This window comes from Amphiprion ocellaris, chromosome 18 (genome assembly GCF_022539595.1).
Source record: "Amphiprion ocellaris isolate individual 3 ecotype Okinawa chromosome 18, ASM2253959v1, whole genome shotgun sequence".
Lineage (NCBI taxonomy): Eukaryota > Metazoa > Chordata > Actinopteri > Pomacentridae > Amphiprion > Amphiprion ocellaris.
In genome coordinates, this window is record NC_072783.1 from 11,638,631 (window position 1) to 11,656,698 (window position 18,068).

The 18,068-nt window shown below is 40.6% G+C and overlaps 1 protein-coding gene across 1 annotated transcript in view; it reads right to left on the minus strand.

Moving 5' to 3' along the window:
• Positions 1 to 3,382: 3,382 nt before the first annotated feature.
• The window catches only part of fasn (fatty acid synthase), a 54,762-nt gene continuing 40,076 nt past the window's right edge, over positions 3,383 to 18,068 (minus strand). Inside the window, exons 31-42 of the mRNA XM_023264805.3 lie at positions 16,966 to 17,088; positions 15,286 to 15,509; positions 14,949 to 15,150; positions 14,101 to 14,252; positions 12,285 to 12,376; positions 11,783 to 12,177; positions 10,148 to 10,339; positions 9,437 to 9,664; positions 7,356 to 7,567; positions 6,798 to 6,896; positions 6,264 to 6,515; positions 3,383 to 5,306 (exon numbers count right to left, since the gene is read on the minus strand). Of these exons, the coding sequence (XP_023120573.2) occupies positions 5,169 to 5,306; positions 6,264 to 6,515; positions 6,798 to 6,896; positions 7,356 to 7,567; positions 9,437 to 9,664; positions 10,148 to 10,339; positions 11,783 to 12,177; positions 12,285 to 12,376; positions 14,101 to 14,252; positions 14,949 to 15,150; positions 15,286 to 15,509; positions 16,966 to 17,088 (2,309 nt within the window). The 3' untranslated portion in view covers positions 3,383 to 5,168. The remainder of the gene's footprint in view (positions 5,307 to 6,263; positions 6,516 to 6,797; positions 6,897 to 7,355; positions 7,568 to 9,436; positions 9,665 to 10,147; positions 10,340 to 11,782; positions 12,178 to 12,284; positions 12,377 to 14,100; positions 14,253 to 14,948; positions 15,151 to 15,285; positions 15,510 to 16,965; positions 17,089 to 18,068) is intronic.

An 18,068-nucleotide genomic window follows, 5' to 3' on the forward strand; every position in this document is an offset into this window, starting at 1 on the left:
GAACAGATCAGATTCTCAACATTTTATGAAAAATAGTCCAGTTGCCATTTTCCTCAAAACTTTCAAAGTCAAATGTGGACAAAATGTACACTACTGTTCAAAAGTTTAGGCTCCATCAAATCACTTTAGTGCTTTGTTCACATATTTCAGGGTTTGTTTTTTGTACAGTAAAACTCAAAAATAACAATTTAACACCAAGAAACCATCAGCATCACCAAAACTGTGTTTTACAAACAGGCCCTCCAAATTCTGTTACTTAACAGACTTTAAATTCAACAAATTATTCTCATTTTTGGACTGAAACGGCTTTCAAAGTGTCCACAGAGATCAGGATGAGTGACACGCAGGAAAAGCATGAAATGAATTTTCTTACCTGAATGCAAACTGCAGGTGCTTCTCTTAAAACTGCTGCTTTTTCCGGCTGGTTCTGGTTCTTCTTCGTCTTCTTTTCTCTGTGATCCGCTGAGGTTGGTCTTCAGGAAGGTCGGTTTCCAGATGCTTTCCGGCTTTCAGAGCTTTCTAGCGATCAGGTCAATTTGCAAAAGGTCCAGATAAAGTCCAAGTGCAAATGGGGCCGATGGAAGGTCTGCAGGCCTTTTATATGCGTTCGGAGCGTTTCCATGGTTTTAGATGATGCACGCACGCGCCTGGGCGTGAGGAATGTTGATATGAAGTTCAATAAATGTTGTATCACGTCAATTTATGTGTTTCTAAACGTGATTTTTTCCATGTATACGCAGCAGTTTACACAAAGTTCACCTCCAGTCACACATCTAAAACAGTCTAATCACAGTTTGTGCGTAAGGACGATTTGTCTTCATAAAATTGTCCTGACACCCTGATGGAGCTCAGGATTCATCCAGTGAAGCTTTAATACAAACAATTCCACCCTATAAACCTTCAATCTGTGCGTAACAGCTGACATGGTGTGTGCAAGTCCACATTATGTTATTTATGGTCTGATCTCAGTCAAGTGACCGCTAGTTAGGTAAAGTTGGCAAGACATTCGCAGATTCGGACTTCCGGCATCAATAACTCATGAGATATACGTTGTAAAAAAATAAACAATGCCTCTTTCCCATCGTTGTAAGCTAGACAATGTACTACAAGGCCAGTTTTATCAAAAGTCGCTGTCTTTCAAGCTGCAGAAATAACATTGATGTCTATGAGCAGCTGGCTGTGCAACGAGTGAACAGGGACCGTCTGCAAATAGCAAAACCGCTGCAACAGCGAAGAGAGACACTACACAAATATTCAATTACTTAACTTTTATACACTGTAGTGTCACCAAATTTACTGCAGCCATCAATTGTCTCCTGCTGGTCATACTACAACTCTTGGTTTGACACTAAATAAAAAAATCTGAATTTTAAGGAATTTTTACTATCAGTTGGCTCCTACTGGTCATACTACAACTCTTGGCTTGATAATAAATATTAAAATCTGAATTTTAAGGAAGTTTTATGGTAAATAAATTCAATCACTTTACACTTAAACACTGCAGAAAAAATAAACTCCATCCAACCATCAAAAGGGTCCTACTGATCATAACCTTCAGGTTTTTTCTTCCAAGTATTGTCCGTACAGTCCTTAACTTGGAAAATATTAGCTGTTTAACATTATGGTTTAAATGAATCAGTTAACGCTGCAGCCTTGTAAGAAGGCATCTTATTGTCTTTGTTCCCAATTGTCAGTACTTGAGGAGACAGTCTAAACCGTTTAGTTTGGTATCTGATCCTCTCTTTGGTGAGGATTCCAAGTTCCATTACTATTCAGTATCATGTATTTGGACAAACAGGTGCATTGTGGATCTAAAAATATAGCACCACATACATCAAGAGAAGAGCCATCAAAGCTGATTTACTCACAATCCTTAAACTTCACACACAAGCTGCACACTAAATAGTTTTCACAACTTCACATGGCAATAAACAACCCAAATAATTAAAATTCAGTTACTTTTGGTTATTAATGTTCCATAATCTACCAAAAAATGGATGAGCACTTTTATCTGTTACAACAAAAAATATCTGAGATATATAACAACAATTTCAATACTAATAAAAAAATCCTTAAAATCATGAAAAGTAGTTAAATATCAAACCAAGAGTTGCAGTATGATCAGCAGGAGCCAATTGATAGAGTGTAATCTTTCTGCAGTACATAAGAGGGAAGTTATTGAATTTTATGACTAATAAAATAATAAGACAATAATAAAAATTCCTTAAAATTCAGATTTTTTTATTTAGTGTCAAACCAATAGTTGTAGTCCTTCAATCAGGAGCCAACTGATGGCTCCAGTGATTTTGGTGACACTACAGTAAACAAGAGTGAAGTTATTGAATTTTGTGACTAATAAAATAATAATAAAATAATAAAAATTCCTTAAAATTCAGATTTTTTATTGATTTTATTGATTGATGGCTGCAGTAAATTTGGTGACATTGCAGTGTATAAAAGAGATCATGAGCTCTCAGTGTGAAGCGTGGACTTCCTCTAACTAAGACAAACATGTCTTTGTTGTTTTCAAAGTACGTGGTGCAGAGTTTGGGACAGAGAAGTGAAGTCAAGTCGCCACGAGTTATGGCTTTGATTTCCGGTTATGCCGGCAACTTCCAAATGGGAAAAAGGCTTTTTCTTTTGTTTAAAGCTTAAAATTTGTAAAAACGCAGCGTTTTTCCTTTCTCTACTTTTTGTTTTTCGAATTTAATTTTTAAACGAAAAAACAAAAAAACAAAGCGATTATTTGTTTTTTCTCATTTTATTTTGAAACGGAGAAACCGATGAGCGAACCATACACGGACTCGTTTGCCCTTGATACAGCCAATTATTTTCTGTTGATTATTTAATACATTACCATTAACATAATTTCTGTCTTGTGTTCATTAATCTCACACAGCTCCCAGAGCTGAACTTTCCCCTAGGCTAGTCCTCAGCCCTCCTAATGGTAGCATATTTTCATTGCAAGTGCTACAATTTCATGATAATATCTGAGACTGAAACTTTTTTCCACCTCTGTAGACTGAGTCAGGTCTATAAGCACAACTAAAGCAAACTAATTTCTATCATAGTTGACCAGATAAAAGCTAGCGTCTGCTTTGGTTAACTAAGAATACTGTTGCCCAACAGCGTCACTACTGTTATCCTAATAAATTTACATAAAGAGCAGCCTTTAGCCACCTTAACAATAATGCTGATGTCACATCTTCATAGCCATGAAACATTCCTTGAAATTTTAAATATTTTTAAGCCTCAAATAAAGTTTGCTCTGCCTTATTAAATTGTAGTATAGAGTACACAGTGTGCCCTGTGGATTGTCCTGACAGAAGGAAATATCATTCATCATGTTTAGTTCTATGACAGAAAAGCCAAAAACACAAAATGATTAGCGAGATGCCTTTATTAGCTATTCAATACATCCTGGAAATATTACAAGAGCAGACTACACTGTCACATGGTGCAACCACCGGACCCTTCACTGACCACACTGGAGGTCTCAGAGGTCCAAGTGTTGCATTGTGGGATTGGGCTGCTTGCTGGGGGTCATGAAGCACATGAGGTAAGTGGAGACGACTCGAGGACACGGCCTTTCAGTTCCACTCTTCACATCCGGCAGGCGCCAGTCATTCCCAAGCTTTGAGTGAAGCATTTAAACATTTACTACATCATCATCTGTTAAAATTCAGTAACGGTGGTCGCTAGTTTAGACCTTCAGAACAAAACCATTCACCATGTGTTCACACAAACGTTCATTTGTTATAAAACAGAGCGACCAAAAAAATCATCTATGTGTTGACATCAAGAAGTACCAGCTGAGAAAAATTTGCCTCAAGTGTTTGCTCTTCAGCAGGATGTTTTTTTTCAGATGATATGTTTTCCATGTTTGTTTCATGTAACAGACAGTAAACTGCAGCAGTAAAAATGATTTGCTCAGTGCTACCAATAATTGGGTTCTACAAACTGACAGTACCATAATAGAAGAAGCAGAGAGTGGAATTCTTTACACTTCAACTTATGAAACAAAACTTGTGAACACATTTTAAAATCGTTTTCTCACCGTGTCCTGTCAAAACTGTTTTATATTCCACTATGGCTCACAGTGATTGAAAACTTTAATATTATTACTGTCATTAGAATTCATGTACCACATTCAGAAGGTTTTAGAAGCTTTCCATTATTTCGGTGAGTTTTGGTTTAGCTTTACGTTTTTAACTTTTCAACAGTTGCTGATTACTTCATGGAGTAAAATTACGAACACAAAAAGTAAACTATGAACGCATCCTCACAGGATGCGCAAGTAAACACGTTCCTCTGTCACTAAATGAACAAATACAAAAGACAACGAAACACTGCCCCCAGTTTGTATTACCAGTAACAAATGGTCAGATTCTTGAAATGTTAAGTGAGGAGAAACGGAACGTCAGCAGTTTGTGTGCATATCCAGTGAGAGAAGTCCTACATCTACATGAGTTACAGCTCTTTACCGCACATCACAGCTGTTTGGATGTTAGAGGGACAGCCTACAAAAATCTACACATGCTATATTACATCAGAATTTACCGCAAACATTAACGGAAAACAAGGGAGATAAGAGCTTTGACTTTTACCACAACCAAATTCAACAAACTGCACGAGCCAATCAAATGACTGCGGAACCTGACAATAGCAGAAACTGCACAGTTTTTATTTAGGTACTTCGACTAATTAAAACAAAAACATTAATAGATTGATAGAAGTATTTGTTAGATGCCGAATACCGTTTAGACTCTCAAGAGAGTTTTAATATTCAGGTTTTGATAATTCTACGCAGTCAGTGCTGAGAGTGAAGTAGTTTGGAGGATATTTCCAAAGCTGCAAGCAGCCTACTGACCAGGCACTTTCTGAACCACCACGGCACTAGTGGTTTGAAACAGATCTGCGCACTACACTAAAAAAAACGATGAATGGCAACTTAATGACATATTTCAGAATATCTTACTCATTCTGTACAAACTCACAGCACATATTAGTGTGATAGGTTCGGGGCGTGTCTGTTACTTTGACCTATCACTGATTTGAAAATGGATTCTCAAGGTAAACCTACACGTCCTGAATTAATTGGAAGAAGATTTTGGGAATGTTGTGAAACGTGGAAACAGCGTGAAGGTGGGAGGTGTGGGTGGAGACGTTTAGCCCTCCTTTGGGGTGACCCGCGGCTCAGACAGGGAGTTGTGAATGATGCTGCTGATAGACTCCACCCCCTCTCCTTCCAGGAAAGTGCGGTGGTCTCCCTCGATGACGTGGACTGACACTTTGCCATCGCATACCTGAACAAAGACGCACCAAACAGAAGTTCTTCAGCGTTTAAGTAGAAAAGTTAAAGACTTATTTGTCACGTATTGATAACAGGAATGTGCAGCTGGTTGTGGACGGACAAAATGAGGAGGATGTGCTAAAGGCTAATGTGTGGTAGTAACATTTGGAGCAGGCTGAAAACTGTTGTGACTGGGGAATGCAGTGGTCCCTCGTCTATCGTGGAGTTTACGTTCCAGACCCATTCGTGACAGACGAAAATTAGCGAAGCAGCGATATTTATTTTGTTATTTATATATACTTTAAGGCTTTATAAACCCTCCCCACACTCCACACAACACCGCAGAGCAACACTATTAGCAGCAATCAGACGTCTATGTGAAATGGACAAGGTGAGATGCTGAATGCTGCTACACACAGGAGACAGAGGAGACTGATGCTACGGTCCATGAGCCAATCAGAGCCCTGCGATACACGCTACGTATTTTATTTCGATTAAATATTCTTTTAATATGTTTTAATTATTATTTTGAATATATTTTTTACATTGTTTTAAATTTTTTAGGCTAGAAAATGCTTATTTTACCGGAAAAATAATAAAAATATTGTAGCAATAGCAGAGCCAGTTGCTATGACTGAACTGTTGTGCTGCAATGCACCATGGGAGTTTGGGGTGTCGGGGGTTTAAATGTCATTATTGTGGTTTATGTTAGTGTTACAGTGTTACTAGTGTTTGTGTTTTATTGTGTTTTGTGGTTTAGTCAGCCTAGTTAGTTTGGTTAAGTGTTATGTTGTCAGGACCGTGAGTGTGACGTGTGTTTGATGACACATACAGACAAACTCACAAGGTGAAAACATTACTTGCCTTGGTGTTGCATCTGATAAACATACTACATGTATGTAGGTTTCACACAACACTTCAGAAAACACACTATGAAACTTGAACAGATGTGTGCACATGTGTACATTACCTCGCTGAGCTTATAGTCAGCTCCCAGGTTTTGTTCGTATTCGCTGCTGGTTTTGGCCCGGAGCAGTGTCACGTTGCCATGGTACTTGGTTGCAGGCACGTAGCCGTCAGCAGCCTTTAGCTTGTAGTAAAAGGTGGTGGCTGCAAAGTGCAGTGAGTCTCGGCTGATGTTTTTGTGCCTGGAGGTGATGAGGTCCACCGCCACGTTGACACGGGCCTCCAGGTCGGACAGCGGGAGAAGAATCTCCAGAAGCTGAGAACAAGAGGAGGACATCACCAGACAAACGCACATAGGTCTGTACTCTGTAGCTATAAAATCATCTGGAGCTGGAGATGTTTACAGAACAGACGTGCAACATCATTCAGCATTAAAGTGTTCAGAATTTCAGAGCTACATGTCCAAGGATCCCCCTCCATTCTTGTTGGATATCACCACTAGTGACGTTAGGTAAAACCTCCATACATTTAAACTGTCTGACTGATGGAAATGTGTGGTGAACATCAGTGTGTGTGTAATGTGTCAGCGGCTGTGTACCTTGTTGTATTCCATGCCGGTGAACTGCTGGATGAAGGCACACAGAGCTTCAGTTTCAGCTTCAGACTCTTTGCCTGGTGTCAGCTTGGCCCTGTAGCTCTGCAAATCAAACAGCGGGTTAACTTATGACACTTTAACCTCCATTTGTCCCTAAACGACATCATGATCTAACGCACATATTCAACTTTACTTCCGGCTGTGTTTTGCAAAATCAGATCACAATATTCATAGTTTTTCTTGATTGATTCGGCTCACGTTAGGCAGTGTAAAACTACCTAATATAATGTGTCCTTGACTCCGTGAAAGGAGAAAAGTCTCCTTTTGTGTTGGCTCCAAAGGAAAAATGAGGATTTGTTGGGATTTCTCTTTATAAATTAACTATATTAGGTGCTATGAGATGACATATGTTAAGATTTGGCCTATATAAACAAAATGAAATGGAATTTGTGGAATGTATCTGTCAGAATTGCTGAAAAGCCTGAACATGCCATTCAATAACATCATGTAGTGGATTTACTGACTATTTATTGCGTGAGTGTATCGGCTCTTTTCTCTAACCTGTGTGTACGCTGCCACGTAGGAGTGTGATCCGTCAAACAGAAACAGGTACTCCACACGCTGATTCTGGGTCTGGAGCTGAGAGCACATTTCAAACGCTACACAAGCGCCGAAGGAGTAGCCAGCGATTCTATACGGCCCGTCCGGCTGAACCTGTCTAACACAGTTCACGTAGTAGGCTGCCAGCGACTGGATGCTGTCCAGAGGAGCAGCTGAGGAGAGGACAGATCACAGGGGACAAACACAGATGAGCTCGTTTCAGCGCAAACGTAATCAGTTCGACAGAAACACACAAAGTGCTTAGAAGTTTGGATCTACCCAATTTTGAAAGTTACTTCAAGTGCTGTTGCAAAACCCAGCTGTGATGAAACTGTCTCTCAAATGGACCACCACCACAATGTTTAACTAACAGACACATTTCAACATCATCTGTACAGGCCAAATGCCCTTTCAAAGCTCCACTGGATTATCTTCTGCTTTGGAGATACATTTCCCAGCTGTGTAGAAGGATTATTACTCCACTTGAAATATAAAAACATCAACTGTGTATGTGCCTCTGAGTGGATTTGTGAGCACGGTCAATATATAATTGAGGGACTTTTGAAGTCCATGGGATAAATCTTGCATACATTTTATTAAAACTAAAACTAATAATGTTTTTTATGTTCATTATGATCATGTCTTTTCAAATTCCATTATTATTTATTATGGAAACAATCACTTCTTAATAAAAATGACTGGATATCACTAAAATGTCAACTAAATAACCGTCCGAATTTAGTAACAACCACCTTCTAATTAGCTAAACAATAATAAAATTAGCTCATTCAAAATTGTTTTGATTGTGTTCTTTTTATTAAGTTGAGATAAACATGACAGATGTTTCTTTTTTGGTAATATATCAAATTTTATATGGAAAATAACTAATTGTATCTGTGTCCGAGAAATCACTTTCAACTAAGTTAGTCATTACAAAAACACCTCTCAAGGAAGTGTGTTAATTCCAGATCACATGACCTGCTCCACATGATGTCATTTCCTCCTGAAGAAAAGACTCCAAGGCTTTCTGAGTTATTTAATATAAAGTAGTGTGTGAGTCAAGTGTGGATTTATCGCACGTCAACAGGTTTACTAAAATATCCTTAGAAATAACTTCCAATTTCAATTTTATTCAGTTGTATATATAATATTTTAGAAGAATCTTTCTCTAAAAATGCCATGTGGTGTTTGGTTATAGGCGGCCATGTTGATTTTAGGCCTGAAAACAGCAAAAATGTCACCTATGATACCTGTCAACTGTGTTACAAATAGTCCTGAAATTATATACTGGCCCAGTGACTCTGTGTTATAGTGGATGTATGGTGGAAGTGGAAGAAACAGAAATGTGTCAAAACTACAGACAAGCTCAAGAGGCAACCAAATGTGGTAAATTAAGACTGAAACCAGCCACTACATCAGCTGGTCAGAGGAGGCTGTAGCTGAAAAAAACGGAAAAAAGAAGAGAAAAAAAGGCGTATTTTAAATGGAGTGGATAGACGGTCCACAACAACCCAAATGTGAACCAAAAAATAACCCCAAAAAAACCCACCACACATCCTTTCCCCATTTATGTCTTCATTTTGGCAATGGGAATTACAATTATACCAAAATGAGAAACATGATTTGCAAACAAAAAAAGCAACAACAAAAAAACTCGGATCATTTTCTTGCCATTTCATTTTGGGTTTTGGACCATAACTGGACGATACTCTAGTAACTTGACTCTTCAGGATTGTTGGTGAAGTACCAGGTGTTGACCTCATGAAGCTGTCTGAAAGAACGCTGAGTGTGTGCAAAGCTGTTATTAGTGTAAAACATCTAAAACTGAATACATGTTTTTTTTCTTTGTTACACTGTAAATACATAGATTGAAATGTCTTATTTCACATTTTTAATGTCTTCAGTCTGGACCTACAGTGTGGACAATCAAAAAATAATAAACAATCTTTGAGTACTAGTGTCCAAATGTACTAGTACTATGGTCACATCTTTTCCCTTTTGCTCTGTATGAGCCTCAACCAGTGTGTCTGTAAACAGAATACCTTTGGTGCATTGCAGGCCATAGCAAGGTACGCTCAGCTTGGAGGTAAGCGTCTTAAAGGCGGCGATGGAGCCCTCAATGGGATGGACCAGGAACAGCGGCCTCTCTTGGCTCTGGACCTTGTTGAGTGGCGTCACAGTGGGGCCATTAGGGTTGACTAATATCTGGGTCAGGTCAGACTCCAACACAGAGCGGATGCCATCCTTCTTAGCGCCAGTGTTTGGAGATTCTACACCGTTGGAAGTGGCAAAGACAGAAAACTGAGATTCGTAACATTTCGGTATGACACTGCAAGAGAAAGTCTGTGAACCCTTTGAAAATTCACAAGACTTCTACACTGATGACATATAAAATGTGGTTTGAACTTTAATCTTTACAGTCATAATTATAGACAAAACCAATCTGACCAAACTATTGAACATTCATAGTAGTAGAGTAATTATTTCTCCATGAGCTACTCTGAGTCAGGTCTTCTAATTAAGGAGAGGAGGTTGTAGGTGAAAGTTAGAGGTGCGACTCTAGATCAATAAAAGTTGGGTTACTGACAACAATAACAATAGTATCCTTAATTATATAGTACCTAGTGAGCATCCTAGCAGAGTTACTTCTACCCATGTCAATGTAGCAGGGAATCATTGTCATGGAAAGAACTTCTAATGTGCATCAGAGTTTTTAAGGCTTTAATCAACGACTGGAGGAACTTTATTAATACCATTCGATCCCTCTGGCTTGGTGTTGGCCAGCTCTCGCAGCTTGTTGATGGTGAGCTGGCGAATCTCCCTCATGGTCATGACGATGTCGTAGTCACGCTCCAGAGTCTGGCGAACCTCCACGCCCATCAAAGAGTCCAGGCCCAAGTCAGCCAATGAGGCATCAGCGTTCAGACTGTTCACATCCCGCACACCTACGAGTGAAGGGCACAGTGAGAGTTCTATGGGATGGCCTTAAGAACTTTAGCTCAAATAATGAAAAATAAAACAAAAAGTAAAGTACATAGAGGAAAGTCTCTCTCGGACACGTCGTCTTTCAGTAAAACTTCTCTGGAAATTCACAGCTGCTTTTATGTTGAACTGGATAAATGTAAATAACTAGCTATCAAATTACTGGTACAATTACTGCATATTTTTCCATTTTTAAACCTGAACTGATGCGATCAGCTGCGTTTTGTTGCAGCTTTAATCCTCCATTTGTGGCAGCCATCTTTGATTGTTTCATTGCAGTGATTGCGACTTTTTGACTCATACTCTCATTTTATTGGCCTACAGCATTTTTAGTAAGAAAATCTTATGCTCTTTTTGTCCCAACACACCTTCTGGCTGCTTCAAAAACATGCGGCTCATTTCTGCGTTGGTTTTTCAGTAAATTGATTCACTTGCGTCTCAAAAAGGTCGTCTCGTTAGTTAGTTACCTTGACCTTGACCTTTTATAGACTGAATATGCACAAACTATGGCTCCCTGACAGATAACATCATAGTAATCATGTGTGTGCATCAATTAATAATTCAAGTGCATGAATATCTTCATCAGTGCTACCTGCTTATTTTCAATGTCAAGCCACTTAACTAAGTATATACGATTCAGCATGTATTTTTGGTGAGGAGGAAACATGCTGCTTTTCCACTAGCACCTACTCAGCTCGACTCTACTCAGTTTGTGAGGTTTTCCATTAGGACGTAGTACTTGGTACCAGGTACTATTTTAGTACCTACTCGGCCGGGGTTCCAAGTGAGCTCAGTCGAGCTGATAATGTGACATCTACAGAATGCAGGCCACTGATTGGACAGGGAGTGATGACACATGAGAGCAACTCCTTCATGAAAACTGGTGAGTGTTTTATGACTTCAAGAAACTTTCACATTACTTATCCCATTGGTGCCAAGCTCACTTTAAACAAACACGTATATTTTGAAAGTAACGTCGTTGTCTCCTGTACGCAGACAATAAGCTAGCTAGTTAGCCATCAACGCTAACTCTGTGGCCGGGCCGCCTTACTATGATGACTCCACCCACGATGAGGTGGTACTCAGTTGTAATGGAAAACGACCTAAACCGAGTCGAGTCGAGTAGATGCTAGTGGAAAAGCGCCTATAAACTTGGTTTCAGCACATTCAGTTTGTCACTGTTTATGAAAAGCATGCTTCGTAACTTTGCATGTTTTCCTCATGATCTCTGTATGACTTCTGTATGTTTTACATTCCTGCTGCTCCATTCTATTTTAGACCTTTCAATATATTTTCCAGCCACTGGTTTCTATTTATCTCAGTGTGATGTAAAAATCAGCTTTTGGATTGTTGAAAGCTACTTCACTCAGGCCATCTTTTACAGAGAGCAGCAGCTTGGTTCTTACCTAGAATGTGGGCTACAGCTTCCACCAGATCTCTCTGGCCTCCTGCCTCCTGCTTTGTCACCGTCCTCTCTGCCAGTACAAAGCTGGACATCACCGGCTGCTGCTGGCACAGGAAGCGGTCCAGAACCTCCAGGCAGGATGCGATGCGCTGCGGTAAGGTGCCTCCAATCACTGTGTCATTACCGCCCATCGTCTCCAGTACGACACCAACATCCCCAATGGCACCCCACTGGACCGCCAGGCCAGGTAGGCCATCGTAGCGGCGCTTTTCACACACACGCTCCATTGCTGAGTTGGCGTAGCCATAGTTACTTTGGCCAGCGTTACCACGGCCGCAGCTGACCGAAGAGAAGGCCACAAAGTAACTGAGGTCTGGACACAACTTCCTTGTCACTCTGGAGGGGGAACGATAATAAATGCATCAAAATCCAGAGAGGAGCTTATAGCAGTTCATAATTACAGTTGAAACAGCTTAGGCAGGAGAAGGAAGTGAGTGTCTTACTTGTCCAGGTTTATGGTGCCGTCATATTTAGGTCTGTTGACATCGAGGAAGAGCTCAGGAGTCAAATTCTCCAACATGCCATCTTTAAGCACCTGATAATGACATACCAAACACACACATGAAGTTCGGAGCACAGTAGAAATGACATTGCATATTTATAAGGATAATAAGTTTTGGAGCAGTAACACTAACAAGGTCAACCATACATTGAGTATCGATAACACAGCAACGCTAACATAAAATAAATAATAACTCAGGACTGGGAAGTTAAACTGCCCTCATTTGTGTATTAACATATTAACATAATAGGCAGTTCTCCACTGCAGGAACGCAATAAGTAACTATAATTAAGTCCCAAAATTTTTTACAGAATTTCATCCATCCATCCATCCATTATCTATACACCGCTTAATCCTCACTAGGGTCGCGGGGGGGGGCTGGAGTTTATCCCAGCTGACTCAGGTGAAGGCAGGGGACACCCTAGACAGGTCACCAGTCTGTCACAGGGCTACATATATAGACAAACAAGCACTCTCACATTCACACCTACGGGCAATTTAGAGTAATCAATTAACCTCAGCATATTTTTGGACTGTGGGAGGAAGCCGGAGTACCCGGAGAAAACCCACGCATGCACAGGGAGAACATGCAAACTCCATGCAGAAAGATCCCGGGAAAGCCGGGACGCGAACCAGGGACCTTCTTGCTGCAAGGCGAAAGTGCTAACCACTACGCCACTGTGCAGCCCCAGAATTTCATCACCAAATAATTTTTTTGGAAACTCAGTGTGCGAGAATCTGCCAGGAGGATGGATTGGCCGTGCTAATGATGGAGACAACGTTCTATTGAAATGGTCCCCACACTCCCCTGACATAACACCGTATGATTTCTTTCTGTGGGGTTACGTGAAAGGACTGGTCTATATCCCACCACTTCCCACATGTGTAGAGGAACTGAAGAACAGAATCACTGAGGCTCTAGAGAATGTTACACACGACATACTGCACTGAGTGTAGCAGGAACTCCACTATCGACTTGATGTGTGCCGCGTCACAAACAGCGCACACACTGAACATTTGTAATAACTTTGGAATATTATAAAATTACCATCCCTCAGAATTTCATTTCATTTGAAATTTGTAGAATAAAACATTTTATGTCCAAAATAAAGCCTGTGAAGTATAATTTCTCTTATGTCCAAAATAAATCCTATTAAGCATCATTTCTCTTGACCATGTAGTCACTCCCATATGGATATAATGAAATAAATGCAAATTACTGTGGAGGCTACATATTAAGTTAGCCCCAGTCAGTAGGCTTTACCCTCTGAGGACTAAAGTGTACTGACTGAAAGATCAACAGTCCTACGCACAGAGCCATGATGTTCTTTTGGCTAAAAATAGAGAACGTCTACAGCTCATTATCAGCATTGTATACACTACCATTCAAAAGTCTGGGGTCACTCAGGCAATTTCATGTTTTCTATGAAAACTCATGCTTTCATTCATGTGCTAACATAACTGCACAAGGGTTTTCTAATCATCAGTTAGCCTTTCAACATCATTAGCTAACACAATGTAGCATTAGAACACAGGAGTGATGGTTGCTGGAAATGTTCCTCTGTACCTCTATGGAGATATTCCATTAAAAATCAGCCATTTACCACATTAACAATGTCTAGACTGTATTTCTGATTCATTTAATGTTATTTTCACTGAAAAAAAATGCTTTTCTTTCAAAAACAAGGACATTTCTAAGTGACCCCAAACTTCTGAAAGGTAGTATATGTGAGGGAAAAAGGAGCTTGTTGTGTTACCATGGCGAGGTGGAAGACACCACCCACTGGGCCCAGTGCACGAGCCTCAGCAATCAGCTTCTCTGTTCCTCCCAGCGTGCTGACATCACTGGTCGACACCAACACCTTCACATCTTGACTCTGCCATTCACGCACTCGCTTAGCTTGGTAACCTAGCACCAGTGATGGCAAATGACAAAGAACACAATCATGTCCAATCAGAAATGCACTCAAGTGTTTAAGCTGTACTTTCTCTAATTGTATAAATGCAAACAGAACACTTCATATCATACAGTGAAAATAAAATGAACAAAAAAATAATTAAATTTGGGTAACATTTGCATTATCAATGAATGTATTATGTCAGGTTACACAAATGACAGAACAAAGGCTTGTCTGTTTGGGTTCCACATTGTTATGCTATGTTCAATACTCCATCCATCCATCCATCCATTATCTATACACCGCTTAATCCTCACTAGGGTCGCGGGGGGGGCTGGAGCCTATCCCAGCTGACTCGGGCGAAGGCAGGGGACACCCTAGACAGGTCGCCAGTCTGTCACAGGGCTACATACAGAGACAAACAATCACTCTCACATTCACACCTACGGGCAATTTAGAATAATCAGTTAACCTCAGCATATTTTTGGACTGTGGGAGGAAGCCGGAGTACCCGGAGAAAACCCACGCATGCACAGGGAGAACATGCAAACTCCATGCAGAAAGATCCCGGGAAAGCCGGGACGCGAACCAGGGATCTTCTTGCTGCAAGGCGAAAGTGCTAACCACTACACCACTGTGCAGCCCATGTTCAATACTTAATAATGAAATAATTATAATTTCACAAGCCTTGTTTTGTTGTATCTTACCGTTCCTGATGCCGGATCGAGACGTCAGCACCAGTTTGCGGGCTCCTCGCTCTATCAGCCACTCAGCAAGCTCCAAACCGAAACCCCCAAGTCCACCAGTGATAATGTAGGAGTGAGATGCAAGGCAGAAGGTGCGACAGATAGCAGGAAGAGACAAAGGGGAAGCAGGCTGGACGGCTGCACCCTTTTCCTCATTACGGACCTGTATATAGAAAAGAACCAATTAGTGTTACAGTTACATCAACTTAGCAGTTAGATTGGCTGGTCTATAATGAGCATAATGAATGAATCTATCGCACTGTCACTCAAAAGGAGGAAGTTCGAAGGTGGCACTGACCCGCAGGACGACCTTTCCGATGTGCTTTCCTTGAGCCATGTATCTGAATGCTTGCTCCACTTGGTCCCTATCAAACACAGTGGTCTTCAGAGGTTGAACTACACCTCCCATGATGCCCTCCTTCAGTAGCTGGGACACTTCCTCCCATTCCTTGTTGCCTTCTTCAAAGAGAGCATCCAGCAGGATACCATGAAACGCCACATTCTTCAGGAACAAAGCCATGCCTGGAGAGATGATGGCAGCATGATGGTCAGTGATTCAGCATTCAGTAGGGCTGTCCTCGAGTTATGTTGGCAGCCTAATAAGAAATTTTTTGCATACATCCATGTGTGCAGAGCAAAGTAATCTTTACTGACTCTTGCTTCAAAACGACCTAATCACAAAACTGTAGGTGGAAAAAGGAGGTCAGTTTGAGCCATATCTGGTGCATTCTTCAACACTCTCACCTCTCTGGGGACAACCGTAGGACCATGTTAGACAACGTAAAATGTTGCAAATGTCTAAGTATTAACTAACTATGAAAGAGACTTCCCATCCCTCCCCCTTGTCCTCTACCTCTGCTCAAGTTTTCTTCCCGTTAAAAGGGAGTTTTTCTTGCCACTGTCGCCTTAGTGCTTGCTCTGGGGGTTCAGGTGTATGGGTTCTGTAAAGCATCTTGAGAAAATCTGAATTGCAATTAGTGCTATATAAATAAAATTGAATTGAATTGAATTAAATCGAACTTGCACAATGGGCATGACCCAGGAAGATTTAAATTTAGAGCTAAGACACAATAAGCAGCCATATATCCAGGTTGTCTTTCCGCCATGTTTTAATCAGTGCAACTGACAACACCAGCAGCATAAAGACTCCTGTTTTAAGTTTAGTTAATGGTAAAAAAAATCTATTTTGACAATCTGGAAATAGCAAATGTCATCCTCCTTTTTGCAGGATAGAAACTGAAATAGCAGTAACATCCTCCAGAGTACATTAGCTATACTTCTGTTAGGATGGAAACTAATTACCAAATGGAGATAAAAACAGAATATAACAAGAAAAGCACTCAGACAGCGCAGTACTCTGCCAAGGCTGCTCATTGCCCCATATGGCATTGTCAGAAATGCAGCATATTTTTGTAGAAATGCAGCATTTATTTATTTTTTTTTACTATAATTAGTTATTGATGAGGAAAACTCAGAAACACCCCCACAATTTAATCAATTGTTTCTTGCATTATTTCCGACGGATAAGGCCCAATAAGTCAGTAGTGGGATCGCAATTATGTGATCATCAGCAGGCAGCTGATGTAGTGTTCACTTGCTGTCATATTACAGTGATGCCGTGCTGCTATCTCGCAATGATACAGAAATCTTTAACAAATCCATGGATCCAGACTATAAGCTGCATCACTGCCAAAATCTAATCACTTGGTCCTTGTGTCATTTCTGACCGTCCCTGAAAATTTCATCCAAATCCGTTAGTCCGTTTTTGAGTAATGTTGCTAACAGACAGACAGACTTCCGGTCAAGCGTACGCCGATCGTCACATAACTTCGCCGCATTCCTTGGCGGAGTAAATATTGGATGAATGCAACTGCCTGTGACATTCATAAGACTATGCAATTACTTTTCTGATACCCAAGGAGCAAGGACTGCACTGTTGCTGTGACTCTGAAGGTGTGATCAAGGCCTTCTTACTAACCTAATGGGGAGTTGTTGGAGAGGTCATATTTGCCAATCTCCAGGAATCGTCCATGTCTGGCAAGGCAGCGAATACTGGCCTGCAGCTTCTCCTCAGCCAGAGAGTTCAGCACCATGTCCACACCTGAAACACACACAACACTACAAATGTCACACAAAAGTAACTGTAATCTGTCAGTGGAACTGAACGGTTGCTTGGTAAACACAGCTGTTTGTTGCTACACTCAAAACACACTGCAAAGCTTTCTAGTCTGCAAAGATCTCACCCTCGATGTTCTTAAAGTAAAGTAGCTACTGGATAACCAAAAATTCACAATGATCTCACTTGTTTGCAAAATCTTAAATTTCAATCCCTTACTTTCAAAGGGTACTGTGAATTGGACTAATAACACATTACACCAATGTGCAGTGAATTGTATCTTTGAGTTGCATTCAATACTGTGTTTTAAAAGTTTTAAAAGCTTTTACACGGGGTCCTCAACTTGCATTGGAATTTCATTCCTACGGATCGATGTAAGTCGATTTTCGCCGAAAGTCGGAACTCCGGCAAAAACATAAACAAAGCCGCTATGTCACATCACGATATCGATCATTTCTTTGGAAAAGTCATGAAAACCAACGACTTTCATGCGTGTATGAATCATTTCACAAGATAACAGAATTTTGTAACAAACTGATATTGTTGTTGATGTTTCAATGTTTATTGTTCAGTTCGAAATTTACCTAATGCCAGTGAATTTGCCATGTTTAGTTAGCTCACCTCTGATTGGCTGAGAGTCAGCAGTAGTGTGTGTGTGTGTGTGTGTGTTGCTCCGTGCCGGGCCATGCCGGTGTGTGTGTTCAGCGCGAGAGAGCTGGGAACGGTGGCTAATTCTGCAGCTAAGTCATGGGGTTTTTGTAGTTATTTCGGCGTTGGCTATGGCCCACAGTAGCCTGTGTGAAGGTTCAATAAACCAGCAGAGAATGAGATAAAGTCTCACTCATTCATCACAAAGGGTCGCTACAATATTCTGCACCGTTTTTACAACCTGACCGATGTTCGTCTGTGTTTTGTCCTGTTCCGAGCGTTTTATTCTATCTAATTTCACTTCCATGGAGATGGCT